The following is a 21,221-nucleotide window of genomic DNA, read 5'->3' on the forward strand; positions in this document are numbered from 1 at the left end:
CACTGTGCGAGGTTATGTTTGGTTGTCCCCAAGGAGAGGGGCCTATTTTTGAGCTGTAGTCTTTAACCTTTGTACCTGCCTAGTTCCGATTTGGTTGCAATCGAATTAACGCCCAAGAGAAATGGCTTTATCACAACATTTAAGCAAATCCAGACAATTCCTAGCAATTGCCAGAAACTACAGTGCGGCAGCCAGTTTAGTTAATGTGGAAGTCAATGATAAAAGTGGTGTGGCGGTGGTAACTTTGCAAAGGCCCCCGGTAAATAGCCTGAACTTGGAGCTCCTGACCGAAATCAAACAAACCTTAACTGGCCTGGAAAAGAACAAAAGTCGCGGTGCGATTATCACCAGTGCGTTCAAGACATTTTCCGCTGGACTGGACATTCTGGAAATGTACAAGCCCAACCCGGATAGAGCGAAAGAGTTCTGGACCACTCTGCAAGACGTTTGGATTTCGCTCTATAGCGCCCAATTTCCCACCGTTGCCTTGATAAACGGACCCGCCCCTGCAGGGGGATGTTTACTGTCCCTCTGCTGTGAATACAGAATCATGGTCCCCAAGGCTGTTATCGGACTCAATGAGACTCAGCTGGGCATTGTAGCCCCTTCATGGTTTGCTGCCTCAATGGAAAACGTGATCGGGAAACGACAAACTGAGCTAGCCTTAACGACCGGCAAGCTTTTCACCACTGATGAGGCTCTGAAAGTGGGCCTGATCGATGAAGTAGTCCAGACGAAGGAGGAAGGCTTGGAGAAGGCCCAGGGCTTTATTGGGAGTTTTGCACGAATATCGCCGTTCGCCAGAAGTCTATCCAAGCAAACGGTGCGAGGGGGAACAATAAGGAGTATGGTGAAAGGGCGCGAGGCGGATTTACAACTGTTCTTAGCCACAATACAGCAGGACCAAGTGCAGAAGGGCCTGGGGCTATATATTGAGGCCCTGAAGAAGAAGCAGGCTGCTTAGAATCTACTTTTATACCGATATATTTGATAAATTTATTTACATACTGTATGTTTTCAATAAAATTTATTGCAAAACCAAATCTATTTTGTTCACTCACACTCTCACAGGTTATCCGAGCAGAAAAAAGGCCATTTAAAGACTATTGATAATAGGAATTTAGATATTAAACTCAGCTTGGATTGTAAGTGTTTCTGTGTGTTTTTCAGGGTGTTAGTTACTCTATCCAAGCACTTATGGGAATGCAACGTGCCCTTGCTTGTCTGCAGAAGCATCGGCTTTTTGGGCTATGTGAGGCTCCAAATAAAGGAACATACAATTATAGAGGCGCACCCCGACAGTGAAAGCCCTGATTTGCGATTGGACATACCGTGGCCGGCCCTACAAGAATACCTGGATGGAGTCAACATCGAACAGCTGGATCAGAAGGAGAAGAACCATGTGCCTCCTCCAGTCATCCTGCGCTATTACCTGAACAAGTACAAGGAGAGCCATGAAGGTGAGTGAATCAAATCAAGAACTCCGTAGTTCAAACTGAATCACTCTTTTAGGAAAACTGCCTGAGAAGAGGGTGGAAAAGGAGGCTCTAAAGCAGATGATCAGAGACAGTGGCAACTCCGAGGAGGGCAAGCAACGGTTTGTTTTAGATGAGAACTTCGAGCAGGCCATACATTATGCGAATTCTTGCGTTACCACCAGAGCAGTGCCGGACCATGTGCAAGTAATTATCGTAAATTTCAAGCTTGAAGCCGCCTAAAGCAATGGGTGAATTTAGGTGATATTAGACGATGATTGTTGCACCAATTTGACCCAATCCAGTTCGTCCTTCTGGATAATGTGCGCAGCCTTGCGGGAAATGGTCGAAGCTGAAGGGGCTCTGCCCGTTCGGGGCACACTGCCAGACATGGCAGCGGACACGAACAGTTACGTTACCCTGCAAAACATCTATCAAAAGCGCGCTCAGCAACAAGTCGAAGTCATTTACAGACGCGCGTCCCAAATAGCCAGAAACCTCGGCTTGTCCCAAGAAACCATCACGGAAAGCGAAGTATTTGACTTAAACATACACTGAGCAGCTCCATATGAATGACATTCTAGGTGAAATACTTTTGCAAGCACTCAAGCGAACTGCACCTGATTAGGGGGACATGCATTGCCGACGAATACCAGAAAACCAATCTAGATTTAACGGCCTATCTAGAAGACCCTGATAGCCTCATATTCTATTATGTGGTTCTTAGGGGCCTAGAGAGGTTTATTGGCGAATTCAACGCCTACCCTGGCCAGTTCGAGGATCAAGTGGAACCAGATATTTTGAAGCTTAAAGGTAAAGTTGGAAGGATGGTTTAATTGGAACTTCATGGTATGTTTGCAGGGGTGATTGGAAAGCTGCTCAGCGAATGGGGCTACTCGCATGCCCTGAGGGAGGAGCGCGTTTATGAGGTGTGCCGATATGGGACCGCGGAGTTGCATTCAGTGTCCTCGATTTTAGGGGGCTGTGCAGCCCAAGAAGTCATCAAGGTGATTACCAACCAGTATAAGCCACTGAACAATATTTTCATTTACGACGGCATTAATTGCACTTCGGCGTCGTTTTGCTTGTAGTGTGGGATCGAATGGAAATATGTTACAAATAAACTGCGTTAATTATTCTCATTTGGGAATTATTACTATTATTTATAAATGATGGTAGTAGATAAAACTTAAGCTAATATTACCATTTATTTCTTTTTTTTTCCTTTGTCCTGGAAGCCCTGTTTGGACTTCCGCTCCAGCTGCATTTGGCGCAGTTTCATGTTGAGCTTTGTTTGGGCCTGTTCGTGCTTGTCATGCGATAACTTCGGGTCGGGATGCATGTATTCTCTTCGTTCTTCGCGCCTCACCGCTTCCCCACACCCATGGATCTCCGGCAATCCATGGCTAGTACAGAATCGCCCTTTGCAGAACTTGCAGTCAATGGCAATGAGATTTGTTTTGTTCTTGCACTTGGTGAACGTGCACACATTGTCAAGGGTTTTCACCTTTTCTAGCACTTGCTGCTCGTCTTTGGACGAGGTGGCTTCTTGCAAGTCTTTTTGCTTGTTCTTAACGTGAGTGTTTTCGGTCGTTTTAGTAGTGCAAGACATTTTTTGGCAGGTAACTGAAGAAGCTAGGTTAAGATCTTGAATGACAACAACAGAAACAGCAACAGTGGCAGTATAGTGTTCTCGCTTATTGTGAGGGTCACTAGCAGGCACCCCTAGAACCGGTTTCGGACATATCAGTTCGCGTAAGCTGTAACTTGCTAAAAACACAACGAAAATACCACTTTTCTACCACATTTCTCAGATGGTTTCCGTGAGGATTTATTCCGTGATTTTGAAATCTATAGGTATTTTCCCTTAAAGGTAGGCTTTTGAATGTGCCTTTTGCACGTACACGTGTAACGTTACACGCTTGCATCGTCATGTCAGTTTTAATTTTAATTTAATTAATTGTCAGTTTAATTCATAGGTAGAACCTGATTGATAAAAAATCTTGGTTTCAGTGGAGAAATGTTTGGTTTCAATAAAAATTTAGTTTCCATAAAAAATACCTTGTTCAAATTAAAAGATTCAAATAAGAAAAATAGAACCAGCCAGAACCCTTCCATTCTGAGGCTCTGAGACAACCTCAGAGGGCACAATAAAAATGACGCATTTATAAAATGACACACTACGGTAATAAACATTTCCGCTTGTTCTTTATTAGAGATCAATAAAGACTGAATTAGGTACATTAAAATTCATTTACCGTAAAAAAAGTAAATGTGCAATTTACATTTAAATAAACAACAATGAAAATTCCTGGTGACATTGAGTCGATAATCTAGGCCTTGCCTACTCGTCTAGGCCCCCCCATATTGCCTAGACTCTTGTTTTTATTTGTTTCCTACACGCTCTGCCGCCGATATGCTGCCTGCCGCATATCAAAACATCCTCAGATTCCTCAGCAGATTTGCATTTATTTGTTTTCCTGCTAATTTCGGATCTTGCTCGTTTAGTCAATTAAACCTTGTTTAAACAGTGGCTGTTTAACTGTTCTAGTAAATGCTAGTAGCTAACTCATCACGTTCGCTATAACGATGCGGCCTAGGGCAATAATTCCAGTGATTTCCGCATTGTTTTTCGGTCGGTAAACGGCAGGATTAAGGGAATTCGTTTATGGAATCTTTGGGTTTCAGTTGGTACAACCACAGCCCTTCAGTGCTACACCTGTGGGGGACAGGAAGATGGATCAACATCCTGTGTAGAGTTTCAAAGTAATGAACATCCCGGCTATGTGAAAGATTGCGGAGCTGATGGGAAAAGCTGTCGATTGACTAGGGAAGGTAGTTAACATACTTCCGCATTTTCACGCCTTTACAAATCGCTATTGATTTACAGTGAGCGAGAATCGGATTCTAAGTCGAAGCTGCGAAGCAATTGAATTAAACGATTGCAAAACCGCCAACTCTATTGAGTTCTGTTATTGCACTAAAGATTTGTGCAATTCAATGAGCCCGCCGGACGATGAGGAAGATGATGAGGAGCAAGGTGAGGGTAAGTTTAAAAAATGAATACTCGATTTAAGTGTCTTTTTTTAACTTCCAGCCAAAAACATTGAGGGCAGCGGGAGGAAGAGTGAGAGTGAGAATGAGATTGAAAATCCTATCAAGCCAAATACACCCAAAGGGGACTTTTCAATAGAGGAAAATGAGGAAACCAAACCAAGTACCCAGATAGGGAACTCTGGAACCCAACACCCACCTTCCAGTCGCTCAATTGATCAATTTCGCGGGGCATTCTTAATCATAGCTGTGACGCATTTTCGCCTTTTCCTGCTATAGAGTTAGCAACTAATTGTTTTCGTGTGGTTGGCTTTTTAACCTGCGGCATGCTCTCTGAAGAACCAAACCTGGCTGTTTTGATACGAAATTAACCGTACTGGCCTGTACAACATGGTATTCTGAATGTGATTTTACATGTGCTTAAGCGCGGATGGAAGTGTGTGTAAGTGTGTAGCTTTTAGTGTGCGTTGCCAGCAATCGTAAACACCATTTATAACAATTCCAGCCATTAGTCTCTAAGTAGGAATTGCGGCTTTTGTTAATTTGCCTTAATTAATATAAATAATCTAGTCATTGCCAGTCTATGGCGCTCGCTTATGGTAACTGTTCGAAGCTGTCCACAGTGAAAAAGGCTTGGACAGGCCACTTAATCATTATTAATGTTTTTAGTCTTTAGATCATTCGTTTGTTCACGATTCATTATGCAATTGGCCAGTATTACTTGTGCAGTATTATTAACTTATTTAGGTACCTACTTCCACATTCTCTCTTTTTTACACTAATTTTACACATTAAATTAACACTAATGGGGGTTTTCCTGTTTGTCTACTTATTAAGACCTACCAATCACGGAAGGATCTGGAAAGTGCGGGTGAATTACGGTAAGCAAACACTTACCATTAAGCAGGTCAATAGTACTTCAAAATTGCCAAAAAAGTGGAAAAGTCGCTGGACCTGACAGCAAACGTCAGTAACTTGCCACATTAAAAAATCACATTGTCACGTTAAAATCGCACTACCGACCTGGAAAATACCGCAAAACTGTTAAGAGAAGGTTCCACTTTCAGATAATCCACAGTTTTTCGCACAAACTCTAAAAATTTCCAAGATTTTTCGCAAAGTTCACAGAGCGAATGACGTGCACGCATCACCGAACAACAAACTAACCTGTCTCAATGACAGTGCTTAAACAGCTTGTAACTCGATTACTTTACGCAAAAAATGCGTTTGAGAGTTTTCCTCATTTCCTCCAAATTATTTTAATTTTATTGATCTTTAGCGCGTTATCTAAAAATACGCTTTGCTTGCTTTGTCGCCACCCTCATATATTACTCTTTGACACCTCAGGCTGTCTGATCTCCAAAAGATTTTCACTTGGATTAGAGAGAATACTCATCTTTTGATCCGCACTATAAATTAAAACACTCGAAGCCATCCATCTATTGTTGAAACCTGCTGTAATCCGGCAGTTTATTGGGGCAATAAATGTCGGTGGCGCATGAATTTAAAAAATGGGCAAAACAAGTCACGCTCCATAGTGGCCATAGAATAGAATGCATTTTATTCTTTAGCTAATATTTTTGATTATGCGTTAGAATGCAGTTGTATCAAAAAAAGGTTATGTTTTTTCTCTAACTCAAGATACCTGCTACAGTCTGTGAGATACCAAGCGCAAAACAGTAATTTCGGCCTTTGCGCCTCTTCTCCTTCACTGATGGAAAATATAAACTCACGTTTTATCACAAAACCACTCTTCTTTATCACTCACTTGACAAAACTTGCAAATTTTTGAAAGTGACAGATTAAAAATCCAGTACTGTCAGGATGTGATTTATTCTTGCGTTATGTCAACCAAAAGCGTTAGATTTGAGGTAAACTTGCGGTTTTCACGCCTTAATCTACTTGTGAGATGACCAACGAATTGCCATAACATGTAAGTGTATTCACAACTAAGCCCTAACGTATCTAATCCATTCTATGCAAAGTGTCAGCATTAACAACCCATAAGAGCCTTTGGGGGCCTGCACCGAGCCAGTTGTAGTGGTTTCAGGGGCATTTTCGGTTGTGTCCGGAACTTCGGAAGTTGTACTAGAAGTTCCTGGTGTTGTGGTGGTAGTGGAGGTGCTAACTTCGGTTGTAGTGGATTCGGTTGTAGTAGTTGTAGAACTGTCTGGGGAGGCAGTTGTTGAAGTTGAACTAGTTGCCTCGGGATTTGAAGTGGCTTCCGGAGTGGTAGGAGTAGTGGAGCTTGAGCTTGAAACCGTTGGAGAAGATGTAGTACCATCAGAACCGCCAGTAGTGGTAGTAGAAGTGGAAGTTTCGGGACTTGGAGTGGTTGCTGAAGTTGTCGTACTTTCCGGAGTGGTAGGGGTAGTGGAGCTTGAGCTTGGAACCGTTGGAGAAGATGTAGTCCCATCAGGACCGCCAGTAGTGGTAGTAGAAGTGGAAGTTTCCGGAGTTGGAGTGGTTGTGGAAGATGTTGTGCTATCAGGAGTAGCAGTAGAAGAACTCGTAGTCTCAGGACTCGCAGTACTAGACGTAGATGGTGCATCCGGAGCGGCAAAACTATGGTCATTGCATAGCATGCCAATGCATCCTCCACAATCCAGTTCCACTTCATCTGGCACGTCGTTCAGGTCGGGATTGAGGACAACGGTCTGGACTACTGGACATATAGTTTCGGCGTTATTGAGACAGGTGCGGATCGTGTGGACTTCGTGAGCTGAAAGTGGAATTTGGAGGAGATCAGTGGAACATCTGGCTGCCATTTCGCACTTGATTGATTGGGCGTTAGGCCTCCCGAATGGAACCAATCAATTTTTAAGTCAGGTAAGTACAGTTTTATTGTTAATTTATTGCCATATCAGTGTTGAATTGATCGCTTTTGGGAACCTCCTAACCGTTGATAGATCATTACTGCTAAGTATGCACTTTTCTTAGTTATTGGAAAATGCGCTCAAAAATCCAAGTAAATTGTGCTTCTATCGCTTTAGAGGTTAGGGATCTTTCATAGGGCAAGGTGGCTCAAGACACTGTATTAAAAAATGTTATAATTGTCAACCGTGTACGAATTTAGATCAAAATGAGCAGAAATTTATCCGAATCTTGATCTATCTCGGTGGAAGTTAGGAAATTTGCATTATAGCTCAGAGGAGGAAAAAATAGGCTTTGAAGCGCCTTATCGGAAAGCTCCTAACGATTGACTGGCTGTTTCCACCGGTTTCTGAGATCTAAAGTGCTTTACCCTTGAGCCTTGAGTGTTCACGTTTCTGCTTCTATGGCTTTAGAGGTTAGAAGGTTTGGGAGCTGTGACTAATGAAGCCAATAATTGCGCACGTTCAATCAGTCATTTCATTCCCACTCTTTCTCGTTAAAAAAGTTACTATCACCTTCATGTATTGTTGCGGTGACGCAACCCCAAGTCGTCTCGCTCAATCCTTCCTCTCCTCCAGAGCTGGTCGATAACCGTTCCAGACTGTGGATGAATTTTGCAATCGTGGGACTGTCACCCTCATAGGAAAACTTTGCAGCTGTTGCCGGACAATTCATTATAGTGACATTGGACTCAAAATCTGGATGGGCAACATCGTTACACCAATGCCTGCCAAAGCACCGGTAGCACTGTTGAGCATCAAGAGCCACTAAAGGAAAACTTGTCTTAGCAATGTGCGGTTTTGTCCATCACACGTAAACCCTTACCAAAAGCGGCAAAGAACACACCCAGAGCAAGAAAATGGAACATGTTGCCTCAACTGGCACCCAGATAATGGATGGCTAGCGATAATGGGGCGGCTTTTATTGTTGTTTCATCCTATCGCGTCCATCCATCATGGCTAAATTAATTATCAGCAATTTGCAGCAAATTAATAAAACAACGGATTGAATCTGTCATAATATATCCAGCGCGGGTTATACATCCCCTATAAATAACGTCGCTGATGACTCATTTTCAAGGAGAAGAAAACCCAAATTGAGTAAGGTATTTATTGAAAACAGCTGGATCCTTTATAAGGTTTGCGTTCCTCACTCCCGGACGCATTCTTCGACCAAGCACCTGTTGGCCAAGACCCTTTTGTACCAGCTGTAGCTGCTCTTCGGCGTCCTCCTTCGCTCCTCATCGTCAAAGTCCACATGAACAATGCCCAGTTTTTGCCTGAAAAACCCCCACATCTGAGCTGGAAACCCCGCTTTTATATCCTGAGAGGACTTTACGTGTATCCATTCGTCCACTCGAAGTTATCCAGCAGACTCCACACCGTGTATCCGGTTACATTCACGCCGTCCTCGTAGTAGGCGTCCAAGAGGGCGCTGAGGTATTGCTGTGAATTTGCGCATTATTGTTGTGCCCGCCTCTATGAGGGTAGTTCGACGCTTACGCTCACGTAGTTGATCCGCTGAGTGTCTTCCAAGATGGTCTCTACATCAGCCCAGCCGTTTTCGGTCACCACGATCTCCTCCACTCCATCGTACTCAGTCCAGACGAAGTTGAGCAGGCTTCTGAAGCCCCACGGCACCAGCGATACCCAGTCGATCACTGCCTCCCATTCGGGATCTGAATAGGTGTGAATTCCGATGTCTGAGTAGTAGTTGGGGTCTCCTATGCTCTCGTTCACTTCGTTTTGGTATTGGGCGTAGTACGTGCCATACCTTAGAGAGGGTTTGGGTTTGGGCAGTGCAATTTTTGCCTGGTTGTTTCTTACGTGTTAAGGCAGAAGAAATCCGAAGTGCCTTTGATATACTCAATTTCCTCCGGAGTCAACTGAGGGAGGCGCGATCTAGGGAGGCCCTCGTTCAGACTCCGGTTGCCTACGCGGTCGATCACCACTTGGGGCCAGTTTCCGTTGTAGATAGGATTAGCATACAAGCCCATCTAGAGGATCAACCCCAGTTGGGTTTTACTTCAATTAATATAACCCGTATCGTCTCTTACACTGAAAGCCATTGCTGTTCGCGCGGCTTCTTCGTCTTCCAGTTCGGAGCTGCCCGGTTCAGCCCACGCGCTGTCCAGCACAATGGACACTCTTCCTAAGGGCGGTTTTCCAAGTTATGTGCGTATATGAAACTTGCGAACTTACCATTTTGGGTGGCCCGAAATTCTTCGTCGTATATATGGTAAGCTTTGGCGTGGGCCAGAATGTTGGTGTAAGCACATTGGTAGACCCCGTCCCCGCTGTGGACGTATCCAGGGGCTTTTCCTCCAGTTCCATACCCCTAGGGACAACGACAAGTTTTTCTCTACCAACTCCAGGGCGACTTTGATGAATTGTACGTACTTGAACGCAGGTGGTTTGTGGCTCGTTGATGGTAATCCACGTTTTGACATACCGGCCAAACAGCTGGAAACTGAGTCGGGCAAAGTCGGCGAAATAATCGGCGATTTTGGGGTTCAACCAGCCGCCCATCTCGTGGAACACCACCGGCAGGTCCCAATGGTACAGCGTAACCAATGGTTCGATGTTATTAGCGCGAAGAGTCTGATAAGAAGCCAGTTGCAGTGGTCCTTAACTGAATAGGGTGTGTTTTACCTCAAGAATCTTTGTGTAGTAGTTGACGCCGTTTTGGTTGATATTGTAGACGGTACCATTGGGCAAAATCCTGCTCCAAGACAGCGACAGTCTGTAGTGGTTCACACCCAGTTCCTTCAGCAGTTCAATGTCCTCCCGCCACTTGTGGTAGGAATCACACGCGATGTCCCCGTTGTTCTCGTTCCTTATTTTGTCTGGGTATGTATGGGTGTACCTGTGCGAGGTAGTCGAAAAGTTTAACCGAAGTGCAATGCGTGGTGCAGACAGTCGTCGCCCATTAGAACACAATGCAGAAGCGGGTAAACAAAGGCGTTTCTACGGAAACTCATGCGGTTTAATAACGGGAGTTGTGTTGGGGCTGGACGATCTGCACCAATGGCGCGGGTAATCTTCGGAGTGCTTACCAGTCCCAAAGCTGCTCGCCCTTGCCATCCTCGTTCCAAGCGCCCTCGATCTGGTAGGAGGCAGTGGCTGCGCCGAATTTGAAATTATCCGGAAAATACCTGTTGCTTAGGGCAACGTCCTCGCAGGTGACGCTAATTGGGTTAGATTCGTCAGTTTTTTTAATTAAATGCTATTTTACGCCTAAGCTGAAACCACCATGGAAGAGTCTTACCTTGCAATAAAGGCCACAAAGGCCACAAACTTCCACATGCTGAAGCTTCCAAATGCAGCCGATTAATTCGGGATACTGTCAAGTAAAAGGAAGTACCTACTCCTTTTTATTTAGAATCATCACTTCTTATCAGGTGGCCAGAGTGGCCACTTGAGAGATAAGAGTGAAGAGTGTTATTTTGTAATCACGTAATCAACAATTGAACAACAGGGATTAGTCGCTACTGTCTTAATAACAAGACCCAAAAGATTGTTCTTTTGCATCTGTAAAAGCTTGTAATAAGCAAATAAAATCTACTTTATTTTAATATCAAGCTGTTAAGGTTGAACGGTTCAAAAATGTCTGGCAAAAGGCTCCAGCAGATGAGTCTTTTGAGGGTCGTGTAAAAATCAACAAGTGTTCCGTCGCTGTTAATGACGCGAGCAGAGGAAAGCGTCACTAATCATGACCAGTATTGAATGTGGATTTGAAATTTAGAGAGCCTTTAATAGCACATGAAGCAGCAGAAGACTGAAATCTCCTAAAAACTAGCAAAAGATTCATGCAAGAGCTGGTGTTGAAATCAAGTTTAGTATTTCATCGCTCTTCATGTCCGAGCAGAGAAAATCGTTCACAAATTATGACCTGGATTGAATGTGGATTTGAAATTTAGACAGCCTTTACATGAGAAATCAGGTTGCAAAAGTGCAAAGTTTAATAAAAATCGAGCAAAAGACTGATTCGAGAGCATTTAAAGCAGCATAAAATTTTTTAGTGCGTCTCATCTTTGGCCGCAGAGAAAACCGCTTTGATTACGGCAATCATGCAATCAAGTTGGAACAGGAAACTTGTTCTGGAAAATATTGCCGTGCGAACAGGCACTTTCTAAAAAAGTGTCAACAATAAACAAACTGAAATCGAAGTGCAAAGTAAGAGCGATGATTCATCCAAAGGGCTCTCTAGCAAATGATTATATCATTATGTTCGCTCTGTAGCTCGATGCGTTCGGAATGAGATAAAAACCTAATTATTGTATCAAAAAGGCGAATAAATCTTCAGTTTGTTACGAGCTACGAAGGAAACAGAACGTCGGTCGTTTGTGTCTTACCGGAATATCCAGTGATTTAGTGCGATAGATTATTCTGCCTGTTAACTACATGATTAAAGTGTTCAATTTGGAGTAGATCTTCATTGTGTGCAATGTGTAGTGTGGGCCTTTTGAGGATTAATGGTTAAAAATGCAGAATGGGGCCTCAGCTGAAGTGTGGCACTTAGAATGTATTTGCGGAATTTTTTGCCAGGCTTGATTGGTTCTCCAACACAGTGACAATGTGAACAAATAAAACACTGATAGTAAAATGGCAAATTTATTGATACAAAAATAAGTTAAAAAGTGTGAAAATAAAAAACTTGGTTCATCGCGCGAATTATTCGCTGCAAAACACCATGCCATCATCGTTGGCCGTGTAGGTAACTGAGTCCTTGCGCGGCTCAGCCTGCATTCGGACCTTCATGTGTTCCAGCATCTTATCAATGGCCCTGAGCCGCTTCTCCAAGCTGGTGCTGCTCAGAAATCCCACCTGAGAAACCACAGTGGATTAGTGGAGGATTTGAGTAAAGCGCAGGTAGTACCTGAAGCTGAGCGCTCAGCGGTAGAATGGGGATCAGCCACCAAGTCCAGGACGGGCCGTCAGGGAGAGTGAGCCAATCGGTTTCGATCTGCGGCATTTTTCCGATCAGTCGTTCCACCTCAGAAAGGGCGGCAGGCGACAGCAAGTGGATCCATCGGACGGCGCGCGTGTAGACTTTTCTGTGCAGCGAAACCAGACCGGAAATCCGCTCTGGAGTGGGAGTGATGTCGTAGATGTGCTCCACCTTGGCAGTGTCGTAGCCATCCTGGAAAGCTCAACTTAGGATTTTCGGAACTGGGGCGAATTTCCAGAACAAACCTTCTCATCCCGACTGATCACCTTGAAGCGCCGAATCCCTTGAGTGGACAAGATAATGCGCCCATCCTGCAGACTAATAGCGTCCTTCACCTCCAGAATGGTTCCATATTGCATCAGCTTGGCACCACTGGGGTCCAGGCTGGTCATGGCGAACGTTTTGCTGCGACTTTCTAAACATCGTCGCACCAACAGCCGATAACGGGGCTCATTGACGTAGAGCGGACACGCCACCCCTGGGAATGCATTGGTACACACAAATACTGAAACCTGTTGCAAATGGAAGCAATGAATCCTCAACTGGTCAACAGGTTCGGGGGACTCACATTGTCTGAAGAGTGTTCGTCGCTGCCGCACTGCTGATGGGGGCGCTTTTTGGGAAAAAGGAACTGAGTGGCTTGGTCCAGGACTGCAGTGGTTCCCCGGAAATAGTCCCCGACTGATAATTTGGAGACACATAGAGGGCAGGTCAATCGGTGGTCTAACACCCTCGTCAGACAGTCCCTGGAACAGACAGTTCCAGAGTTAATCAACTTTATGGAAGTTATTTTTAAGTGCAAATACCTGCAAAAGGTGTGGCCACATGGAGTGGTGACTGGATCAGCTAGACACCGTCTACAAAGCAAACACTCCAAATCCTCCTCCGATATGCACTCCCAGCTGTCCCTCAGGGCTTTTTCTGCAGTCACCAAAAAAATCCTTTAGGCCATATAAACACAAGTTGGATGAGACACGATAACATTGTTATCGTCTGTTTATTTATCAGTGCGCTAAATGCGTTGCATAACCGAGTTTTATTTGCTTACCGACAGTCATTTCCAATTCGATCAACATATTATCTAACATTTTGCCGAATGAGTCGCTGTTCCGTTGATTTTCCTTGCGGGTTTTCGCCGGGTGTTTGGTGGGTTTTCGGCGGTAGCTCAGTTTGCGGTAAATCTGTCGTTTTGGGTGGTTCAAGTCGAATATCTGGAAAATATGCCCTCGTAAATTACATGTTTATATAAATATATATATTTTATCTTATTTTTTACTCTGAAAGATTTGAAGGTTTTTTGGGTATTTTCTTGCAGTGTACACACTAGTCACTAAACATTTCTAGGTTCCTGTTTGGGACCAGTGTAGGCCCTTGAAATTTTCACGACCCATAAAAGACACATTAATCTTGAAACCCTCAAAACTGCATTCAAATCGCACCAGATATTGTTGGTCTGAAAATGAAGGTTTTCACACTTTTCACGCAACTACGGGCGCCTCAGTTAAAATTCGCTACTTCAAACCTAGAGCGAGTGGCAACTTCAAACTTTCACAGTCTATGAAAGACACTCGACCCTAAGAAATCGCATATTTTCAGTCAATTCGCTGCAGATGCTGATTTTTGCGTTCAATGTAAATGTTGGTTTAAAAGTGGGCTCTTGGACAAAACTGCAGGTTCTTCATCAAAACTATTACTGGCAATCTACCTGTAAAACAGACTTGAATGTAAAAACCTTGAAGAATTTGTTTCAAATCGCACTAAGTTCTAAGTTTTGCGCTCTTTGTGAACTTTAGCCTAAAAGGGAGCTGTTAGACGCAACTGCAGGCTCCTTGCAAAAAACTCATAGTTTCCAAATCAGTGCAAGCCGCACCCTGAATTTTGCATCTGTAGGAAAGGCCCGATTATACAAAGCCTCAGAGTCTTATTGAAATCGCACAAAATTCTGAGTTTTGCGCTCTTTATGAAATTTAGTCTAAAAGTGAGCTGTGAGTGGGCAGCTCTTCGTTAAAAAATCACAATTTTTAAATTAGTGCAAGCAGCAACTTGAAAATTTCTGCGTCTGTAAAAAGGACGCGAATCTAAAAGCATTCATTCATTCAAATCGCACAAAATTCTGACTTTTCGCTCCTTCTGAACTCTGAGCTAAAACTGAGCGCTTCGATGCAACTGCAGGATCTTATGAAAAACTTCATAATTTGCAATTTAATGCAAGCAGCAACTTGAAATTTCATGCATCTGTAGGAAAGACCCGAATCTAAAATCCCCTAGAATTTCATTTAAATCGCACGAAACTAAGTTTTTCCCTCTTTGTGAACTTCCGTGTAAAAGTGAGCTTGACACCACAACTGCAGGCTTCTTATTAAAAATTGATAATGGCCGATTTATATCAAACAGCAACTTGAAATTTTCTGCGTCTGTAGAAAGGACCCGAATCTAAAAGTTCTCCGAATTTAATTCAAGCCACACGAAGTTCTGAGTTTTCCGCACCTTCTGAACTCTAAGCTAAAACAGCGTTTCGACACAACCGCAGGCTCTTATTTAAAAATTCATAATTTTCAATTTAATGCAAGCAGTAATTTAAAATTTTCTCCGTCTGTAGGAAAGACCCGAATCTAAAATCCCTTAGAATTTCATTTCAATCGCACAAAAGTCTAAGTTTTGCGCGGTTTATAAACTTTAGTCTAAAAGTGAGCTTGCCGACACAACTGCAGGCGTTTTATTAAAAATTTATAATTTTCGATTTAATGGAAGCAGCAACTTGAAAATTTCTGCGCCTATAGAAAATACTTCATTCTAAAAACCTTCAAAGTTTTATTCAAATCACACGCAATTCTCAGCTTTGCGCTCTTTGTGAATTTTGATCTAAATGTGGACTTTTCGACGGAACTACAGGCGCATCGTTAGAAAGTTATAACTTTTGTTATAACTTTTGTATATATGTTTCTTAATTAAACGCAACTAACAACTTCACATTTTCGCAGCCTATACAAGATATTCAAATTCAAAAACCTGCAGAATTGCATTCAAATCGCGCATGTAGTAGCCTTGCCTTGATTTAGGAACCCTTAGCCTACCTGTGATTTTTTCCATTTCGTCGAAATCTTCCTGCTAATGTCCACAGTGTATTGAAATCCTGCGCATCCGGACCTCAACACGTATCTCGGGTGTAGTACCAAAATAACCACCGGTGTGTCTAGAAAAGAAGAAAAAATTTATTAGTTCAAGGCAAGCGAATCATTTTTGAGCGAATGCCCAAAGAAGCATTGAGGACTCCAATCGTTGAAAATTGCTCTCAATTAATCCCCGTCTTTGTTCTGGTCTCTTAGCTGTACAACAATACATAATAAATCGGCGTTATATTCTATGTATTACACAATTATTCACTGGTACAAACATGTAGTACATGTACTTGCCTCGGGATTATGTAAGTCCATTGTTAAGGCATACGCAAAACCCGTAATAGTCGACTCGGGCTTATATCAGAGCAACCTCGTTTGTTTGATTATGTAATAGATTGAAAATGTAACACAATATCAAGTGATTAATAATTTGATCATTACATGATTCGGGCCTTTCTTAGAAAAGCGTATAGAATACGTGGTAGGTACTTAAGTCAGACAGGCAGGAATACTATTATCAATGCAAAACGAGACAGTTGAAGAACTTGAAGAACGAGATGTTTTTTGGGATTTTTTCAATGCTTCTAGCAGTAAACTGCAATTCTACTGCTGGTCTAACTGTTTCATTGTTTACCGTTGATTCTGCCTGCGGAATGTTTCGCAGCATTTACTGCCAACTATAACGGAATTATTGCCTTAATCAACATTCATTATTACTTAACGGGATTGAAAAAATGTTGCACTGTGTTGCAATACACTCGATTTTATGCATACATTTCGCTGCCCACCGTCCAACCGAATTGCCGTCGTTTTTTTTCGCTCACTGGTTTGCAGACCAAAACAATCGTTGTTAAATAATTGTTTGAACAAATCGGCTCGAGTTCGGGGGGACAACAACCAACAAAAAAAAACAACGAAATAAACCAAAACCGTTGCAAATGCCTATCAATAAATAAATACACGTGGAAAAAGAAGGCAAACCTCATTGCAAAACGAGCACAAGGACTGAGTTGAAAGTAGTACCGATTTATAATATTTTCATAATAATTGTCGGTGCGACTATTTAATTCAATTAAACCATTTTGTGCAATGATTTTCGATTTCGGTTTCAAATGTTATCCCATACGCGCCGATATTGCTCAAATGCTGCATTCGAATGGAACGTTTTCGCGCTTTGGCAAGGTCTTCGTTAAAAATTCATATCTTTTAACCCAGACAGAGCAGCGACTTGAAATTTGCACAGTCCCTAGAAGATACACGGTTCTCAGAATTTTGCGTTTTTTATTCAATTCGCTGTTCAGCCTGATTTTTCGGATCGGTTCAAATATTGGTCCAAAAATTAAGGTTTTAACGCAACTGCACGCTCTTTTATAAAAATTCCTAACTTTCAATGAAACAGCTAACAACTTGAAATTTACGGAGTCTATAGGATTTACATGAGTCTCCAAATCTGGCAAAACTAATTTAATTTGTAATAAAAGCTGAGTTTTTTGCCTTTTGCGAATGTTGGTCCAAAAATGAAATTTATAACTTCGAATCTGGAACAGGTATTGACTTGAAATTTAAGTAGTCTCTAGAAGACACATGAATCTCAAACTCTGGCGAATTTCATTTTATTTGCAAAAAATCCCAATGTCATTAAATTTGCAACAAATCCTGATTTTTTCGCCCTTTTTAAATATTGGTCCAAAAATAAACGCTTTTACGAAACTGCACGCTCACCAATAAAAATTTTTAACTTCCAATCTGGAACAGGTATTGACTTAAAATTATCGTAGTCTCTAGAAGACACATGAATATAAAACTCTGCCGAATTTTATTTCATTTGCAAAAAATCCTGATTTTTTCGCCCTTTGTAAATATCGTTCGAAAAATGAACGCTTTTACGCAACTGCTCGTCAATAAAAATTTCTAACTTCCAATCTGGAACAGGTATTGACTTGAAATTTACGTAGTCTCTAGAAGACGCATGAATCTCAAACTCCGGCGAATTTCATTTTATTTGCAAAAAATCCCTTGAAAATTKTTGACCCTTTGCATATGTTGGTCTAAAAATGAAGCTTYTACGCAACTGCACGCTCGCCAATMAAAATTCCCCACTTCCAATCCAGAACAAGTAGCAACTTGAAATTTCYACAGTCCGTAGACGACACTCGAATACAAAAAGCCTGAGAATTTCATTCACAGCGGGTAATTTTTGCGAGATTTATGAAAAATTAAAAAAATGATTTATTAGTACCCCCCAAAAAACTGCTAATTTATTGTGTAGCCGAATGAATMYAAGTCCTGCAGATGCTATTATCATTAAGCCTGTCTAAATAGCCAATGTTGGTTTATTTTTAAATCGATTTCACTTTGTCGACAGAGAAAGTTCGCTCTTGACATTGAACTCTACCTTGATTTCAAAGTGGTTTATTTTCGGTTTTCAGACTAATCAAACCGTTTGTTTTTGTTGTGCGGATATTTTCAGATGAGGAATTCGAAAAAGTCCAACTGATTGCTATTTATAAGCGGGCGGGGATTATTTTTGGTACAAGTTCAACGGTACGTAGCTTAGCTGGCTAATGGAGCTCAAGAATGCCAATTAACAACAGGATCTCACCAGTATTATTCAGCTTATTCCTTTCCGTCCATTTTTCGATCAGACCCTGAACCAAAACGTTCACCCTGAACTGTTCTTCTTCCACATCTTGGGAACATTTCCTGCATTTCTCCGGCATTTTATCCAGACATGACATGCATAGAGTGTGGCCGCACTTAACAGTCACAGGTTGTCTCAAAATGTTACCGCACACAATGCACAGGAATAAGTTCAATTCTTTGTTGCTGATGGCACTTAGAATAGTCGTCTGGACACTATTCACTCGCTTCTTGGTACTTTCTGGAATTTTTTTCAATTGGCGCCCACAGTCCATCATGGTATTGTCCTTTTTGGTTGGATGGTCCATGGTGCAGATCCTGCAAGGACAAGAGGTTCTTTTTAGAGCTAGAATTGCTGAGCAGAGAAAATTCTTGTCTTACGCTACGTAAAAATTCGTATCTTCTCTTCTACAGCAGGTAGCAACTTGAAATTTTGACAATCTCTAGAAGACAATTGACTCTCTTGAAGACTGAGAATCCTGATAATTTTGTATCAATCGCGACAAATGCTGATTTTTGCTCGGTTTATAAATGTTGGTTTAAAGATGAGCAATTGTAGGCTCTCCAATAAAAAATCGTAACTTCGAATACGGAACAAGTAGCGACTTGAAATTTGCACAAAATACAGTAGAGGCATGAATCTCAGAATATGAAAAATTTCATTCAATTTGCGACAAATTTTGCGTTTTTGTGCCCTTTGTGAAGATTGATCCAAAAATGAACGTTTTGCGCATCTGCAGGCTCTCCAACAAAAAATCCTAACTTCCAATCTAAAAGAAGCAGCGACTTGAATCTTTCACAAAATATAGAAGACACATCAGTCTCAGAACGTGAAAAATTTCATTCAATTTGCGACAAATTTGCATATTTGTGCCCTTTGTGAAGATTGATCCAAAAATGAACGTTTACGCATCTGCAGGCTCTCCAACAAAAATTTCCAGCTTCCAATCTAACAAAAGCAGCGACTTGAAAATTTCTCAATCTTTGGAGCACGCATGGGTCTCCAAATTTTCCTAATTTTATTCAATTTGCAGAAAGTCCTAATTTTTGCGCCCTTTGTAAATGGTGGTCCAAAAATTTCAGTTTTTGCAAAAAGTCTGCAGGGAGAGTGCAATGCAGAAATGCAGACTCTCCAATAAAAATTTCTAACTTGCAATCTAGGGCAAGTAGTGACTTGAAATTAGCACGGTCTATAAAAGACACATGAATCTCATAATGTGGAAAATTCCATTCAATTTACGGCAATTTTTGAGTTTTGAGCCCTTTGTAAAGACTGATGAAAAAATGGACGTTTTTCGCATCTGCACACTCTGCAACAAAAGTTCCTAACTTCCCATCTAAAATAAGCAGCGACTTGAAATTTACACAATCTTTAGAACACGCATGGATCTACAAATTTTCCGTAATTTATTCAATTTGCAGGAAGTTCTGCTTTTTGAGCCCTCTGTAAATATTGGTTCAAAACTGAACACTTTTACGCAACTGCCCATAAACATTCTAACTTTTAATCTAGAACTGGTAGCAACTTGAAATTTACCATAGTCCATAAAAGATACATAGATTTCGTAATCTGGAAAATTTTATTTTATTCAGTTTTGCGCCCTTTGTAAAGACTGATCCAAAAATTAACGTTTTTACGCATCTGCAGACTCTCCAACAAAAATTCAGAACTTCCGATCCAGATCAAGTAGCGACTTGAAATTTCCACAAACCATAGCAAACACACTCATCAACAATATGCCTAATTTTATTCAATTCGCAGAAAATGCTGCTTTTTGAGATTTTTGTAAATGTTGGTCCAAAAATGAACGTTTTCACGCAAGCGCAGACTGTTCCATAAAATTTTCTGATTTTCGATTTAGAACAAGAAGCGAATTAAAATTTGCACAATCTATAGAAGACACATGAATCTGAAAATTTGGAGTTTCATTCAATTTGCATTAAATCCTGATTTTTAACAAATTTTGTAAACATTGATCGCAATAACGCGTTTAATGGTCGATCGTATAGCATGACAATCAACAAGTTCAATAAAGTGATTCAATTCCCAGGCGATTTAACTAGTATATTCCTTGTACAAAACACTCATTAATCATGTTACTCATCGACTATTCCAAGTGCACAAAACAGTGAGGAGAATCTTGGATTTCGCGTGAATGGGGTTAATTGCGTAAGGGCTTTGCAGGGAACGAAAATAAGGCATGTGAGGATGCAAATTGGCCTTCTACATCCTCCTATAGGTGCCCAAATCCCTTTCACTGCATTCACAGTGGATTCAAGGATCGCTTCTCGTACACAAGACGTAATGTTTACGTAATTCTAGACGGGATCAAATCGAAAATGGGAGTAAACTTACACTCACAGTGAGTTCAGCGCCAATCTAAATGCCGTTCAGGTGCACAATGAGAAAACCGTATCCAAAATCACTGTATCCACATGGAAAACTCCATTAAATAACCACTATTTACTGTATTGTTATGTAAACTATTACGTCACCGTTTGCAAGCACATGTAACACAAGACGTCGGATCGGGCGTCCGTGCTGAGCGTCGCGGCACTTGTCGAGAACTGTGGATTTGAGACGCCAATCGTGGGGGGAAAACTCGATTAAAACTCACGGTACAGACTAGTCGCTAGTGGCATCTATGATCGTTGTGAAAAACTGGCGGATAACTGTTATGAAACGCGATGATAAGTAGCGATGCCGACGCCTGCAGAATTTCACATCAACTGTGAAACTTGGATTGATTAACAAAACTGAGAAGTTTCAGTTCAATCGGTTCTATAAATATGCCTCTATCGGAATTAGATTGCGATAGAGGCGATCTAAAATCATTTTGAGCACGATTTTGATCAATCTCTGTCGGTTCGGCGCTTTGGTGGTTGACTACTTACAAATGCGCTCTTTGTGATGCAAAAAGTGGTTAAAAAACGGTGAAGCCTACACACAATATTTGAGAAAATTGCATCTTATTTGACTTTGACATGTCACAAATGATAGCACTTTATTCAGATATATGTAGCTGGGTTGCTATAGGAACAGTTTTTCATTTCACGCTCATTGTACAGGGTGTTTTCACTAGGACCCACCGCGACTGATATACTAGGA

The 21,221-nt window shown here is 41.7% G+C and overlaps 7 protein-coding genes across 9 annotated transcripts; 3 read left to right on the forward strand and 4 right to left on the reverse strand.

The window, feature by feature from the left end:
• Window positions 1-8: 8 nt before the first annotated feature.
• LOC109534398 (enoyl-CoA delta isomerase 1, mitochondrial) lies at window positions 9-1,043 on the forward strand. Its single transcript, XM_019900067.2, has one exon. It carries the CDS (start codon window positions 122-124, stop codon window positions 962-964), a length of 843 nt encoding a protein of 280 aa, XP_019755626.1. The 5' UTR covers window positions 9-121; the 3' UTR covers window positions 965-1,043.
• Window positions 1,044-1,102: 59 nt separating this feature from the next.
• On the forward strand, window positions 1,103-2,617 carry LOC125503230 (NEDD8-activating enzyme E1 regulatory subunit-like; the record flags this gene model as incomplete). The annotated part of the gene is made up of 5 exons (XM_048663269.1): window positions 1,103-1,460; window positions 1,513-1,682; window positions 1,737-2,009; window positions 2,060-2,288; window positions 2,337-2,617. Coding segments are annotated over 5 exons (1,260 nt in total), but the record flags the coding sequence as incomplete, so codon positions are not given.
• A 65-nt stretch (window positions 2,618-2,682) lies between these two features.
• On the reverse strand, window positions 2,683-3,087 carry LOC125502371 (DNA-binding protein SMUBP-2-like). The gene has a single exon (XM_048663268.1). It carries the CDS (start codon window positions 3,085-3,087, stop codon window positions 2,683-2,685), a length of 405 nt encoding a protein of 134 aa, XP_048519225.1.
• Window positions 3,088-3,450: 363 nt separating this feature from the next.
• On the forward strand, window positions 3,451-5,341 carry LOC109534392. The gene is made up of 4 exons (XM_019900059.2): window positions 3,451-4,110; window positions 4,164-4,310; window positions 4,366-4,515; window positions 4,573-5,341. The coding sequence occupies exons 1-4, from the start codon at window positions 4,065-4,067 to the stop codon at window positions 4,806-4,808; spliced, it is 579 nt and encodes a 192-aa protein (XP_019755618.1). The 5' UTR covers window positions 3,451-4,064; the 3' UTR covers window positions 4,809-5,341.
• Window positions 5,342-6,345: 1,004 nt separating this feature from the next.
• Window positions 6,346-8,421, reverse strand: LOC125503232 (cell wall integrity and stress response component 4-like). The gene is made up of 3 exons (XM_048663276.1): window positions 8,229-8,421; window positions 7,919-8,170; window positions 6,346-7,251 (listed from the first exon to the last, which is right to left on the reverse strand). The coding sequence occupies exons 1-3, from the start codon at window positions 8,269-8,271 to the stop codon at window positions 6,479-6,481; spliced, it is 1,068 nt and encodes a 355-aa protein (XP_048519233.1). The 5' UTR covers window positions 8,272-8,421; the 3' UTR covers window positions 6,346-6,478.
• A 78-nt stretch (window positions 8,422-8,499) lies between these two features.
• Window positions 8,500-10,769, reverse strand: LOC109534390 (myrosinase 1). The gene is made up of 10 exons (XM_019900057.2): window positions 10,671-10,769; window positions 10,459-10,590; window positions 10,055-10,268; window positions 9,803-10,003; window positions 9,605-9,740; window positions 9,460-9,554; window positions 9,230-9,399; window positions 8,906-9,176; window positions 8,742-8,848; window positions 8,500-8,682 (listed from the first exon to the last, which is right to left on the reverse strand). The coding sequence occupies exons 1-10, from the start codon at window positions 10,706-10,708 to the stop codon at window positions 8,553-8,555; spliced, it is 1,494 nt and encodes a 497-aa protein (XP_019755616.2). The 5' UTR covers window positions 10,709-10,769; the 3' UTR covers window positions 8,500-8,552.
• A 1,231-nt stretch (window positions 10,770-12,000) lies between these two features.
• On the reverse strand, window positions 12,001-21,112 carry LOC109534326 (LON peptidase N-terminal domain and RING finger protein 1). 3 transcript variants are annotated; one of them, XM_019899956.2, is made up of 9 exons: window positions 20,475-21,112; window positions 18,075-18,430; window positions 15,428-15,546; window positions 13,402-13,564; window positions 13,160-13,274; window positions 12,922-13,099; window positions 12,599-12,865; window positions 12,282-12,545; window positions 12,001-12,229 (listed from the first exon to the last, which is right to left on the reverse strand). In XM_019899956.2, exons 2-9 carry the CDS (start codon window positions 18,418-18,420, stop codon window positions 12,077-12,079), a joined length of 1,605 nt encoding a protein of 534 aa, XP_019755515.2. In that variant the 5' UTR covers window positions 18,421-18,430; window positions 20,475-21,112; the 3' UTR covers window positions 12,001-12,076. The 3 variants fall into 3 exon arrangements, with proteins under 3 accessions (XP_019755515.2, XP_019755514.2, XP_048519232.1); XM_019899955.2 differs by having other exon boundaries at window positions 20,469-21,112; XM_048663275.1 differs by lacking the exon at window positions 20,475-21,112 and adding an exon at window positions 18,494-19,104.
• Between the last annotated feature and the right edge of the window lie 109 nt (window positions 21,113-21,221).

This window comes from Dendroctonus ponderosae, unplaced genomic scaffold, assembly GCF_020466585.1.
Source record: "Dendroctonus ponderosae isolate FM_Combo_2020 unplaced genomic scaffold, Dpon_F_20191213v2 Dpon_F_20191213_142, whole genome shotgun sequence".
In the NCBI taxonomy this organism is placed as follows: domain Eukaryota; kingdom Metazoa; phylum Arthropoda; class Insecta; order Coleoptera; family Curculionidae; genus Dendroctonus; species Dendroctonus ponderosae.

Coding starts and splice junctions, on each gene's coding strand:
- LOC109534392 (XM_019900059.2), top strand. CDS start 4,065: ATGCGGCCTAGGGCAATAATTCCAGTGATTTCCGCATTGTTTTTCG. Junction 4,111..4,163: donor GATTTCCGCATTGTTTTTCG/GTCGGTAAACGG, acceptor TTTGGGTTTCAG/TTGGTACAACCACAGCCCTT. Junction 4,516..4,572: donor GGAAGATGATGAGGAGCAAG/GTGAGGGTAAGT, acceptor TTTAACTTCCAG/CCAAAAACATTGAGGGCAGC.
- LOC109534390 (XM_019900057.2), bottom strand. CDS start 10,708: ATGTGGAAGTTTGTGGCCTTTGTGGCCTTTATTGCAAG. Junction 10,591..10,670: donor TTTGTGGCCTTTATTGCAAG/GTAAGACTCTTC, acceptor TAACCCAATTAG/CGTCACCTGCGAGGACGTTG. Junction 10,004..10,054: donor ACTACACAAAGATTCTTGAG/GTAAAACACACC, acceptor GCTTCTTATCAG/ACTCTTCGCGCTAATAACAT.
- LOC125503232 (XM_048663276.1), bottom strand. CDS start 8,271: ATGTTCCATTTTCTTGCTCTGGGTGTGTTCTTTGCCGCTTTTG. Junction 8,171..8,228: donor TGTGTTCTTTGCCGCTTTTG/GTAAGGGTTTAC, acceptor GTTTTCCTTTAG/TGGCTCTTGATGCTCAACAG. Junction 7,252..7,918: donor CACCGCAACAATACATGAAG/GTGATAGTAACT, acceptor TTCCACTTTCAG/CTCACGAAGTCCACACGATC.
- LOC109534398 (XM_019900067.2), top strand. CDS start 122: ATGGCTTTATCACAACATTTAAGCAAATCCAGACAATTCCTAGCAATT.
- LOC125502371 (XM_048663268.1), bottom strand. CDS start 3,087: ATGTCTTGCACTACTAAAACGACCGAAAACACTCACGTTAAGAACAAG.
- LOC109534326 (XM_019899956.2), bottom strand. CDS start 18,420: ATGGACCATCCAACCAAAAAGGACAATACCATGATGGACTGTGGGCGC. Junction 15,547..18,074: donor GAATAAGCTGAATAATACTG/GTGAGATCCTGT, acceptor CTTCTTTTCTAG/ACACACCGGTGGTTATTTTG. Junction 12,546..12,598: donor TGATCAGTCGGGATGAGAAG/GTTTGTTCTGGA, acceptor TGAGCTTTCCAG/GATGGCTACGACACTGCCAA.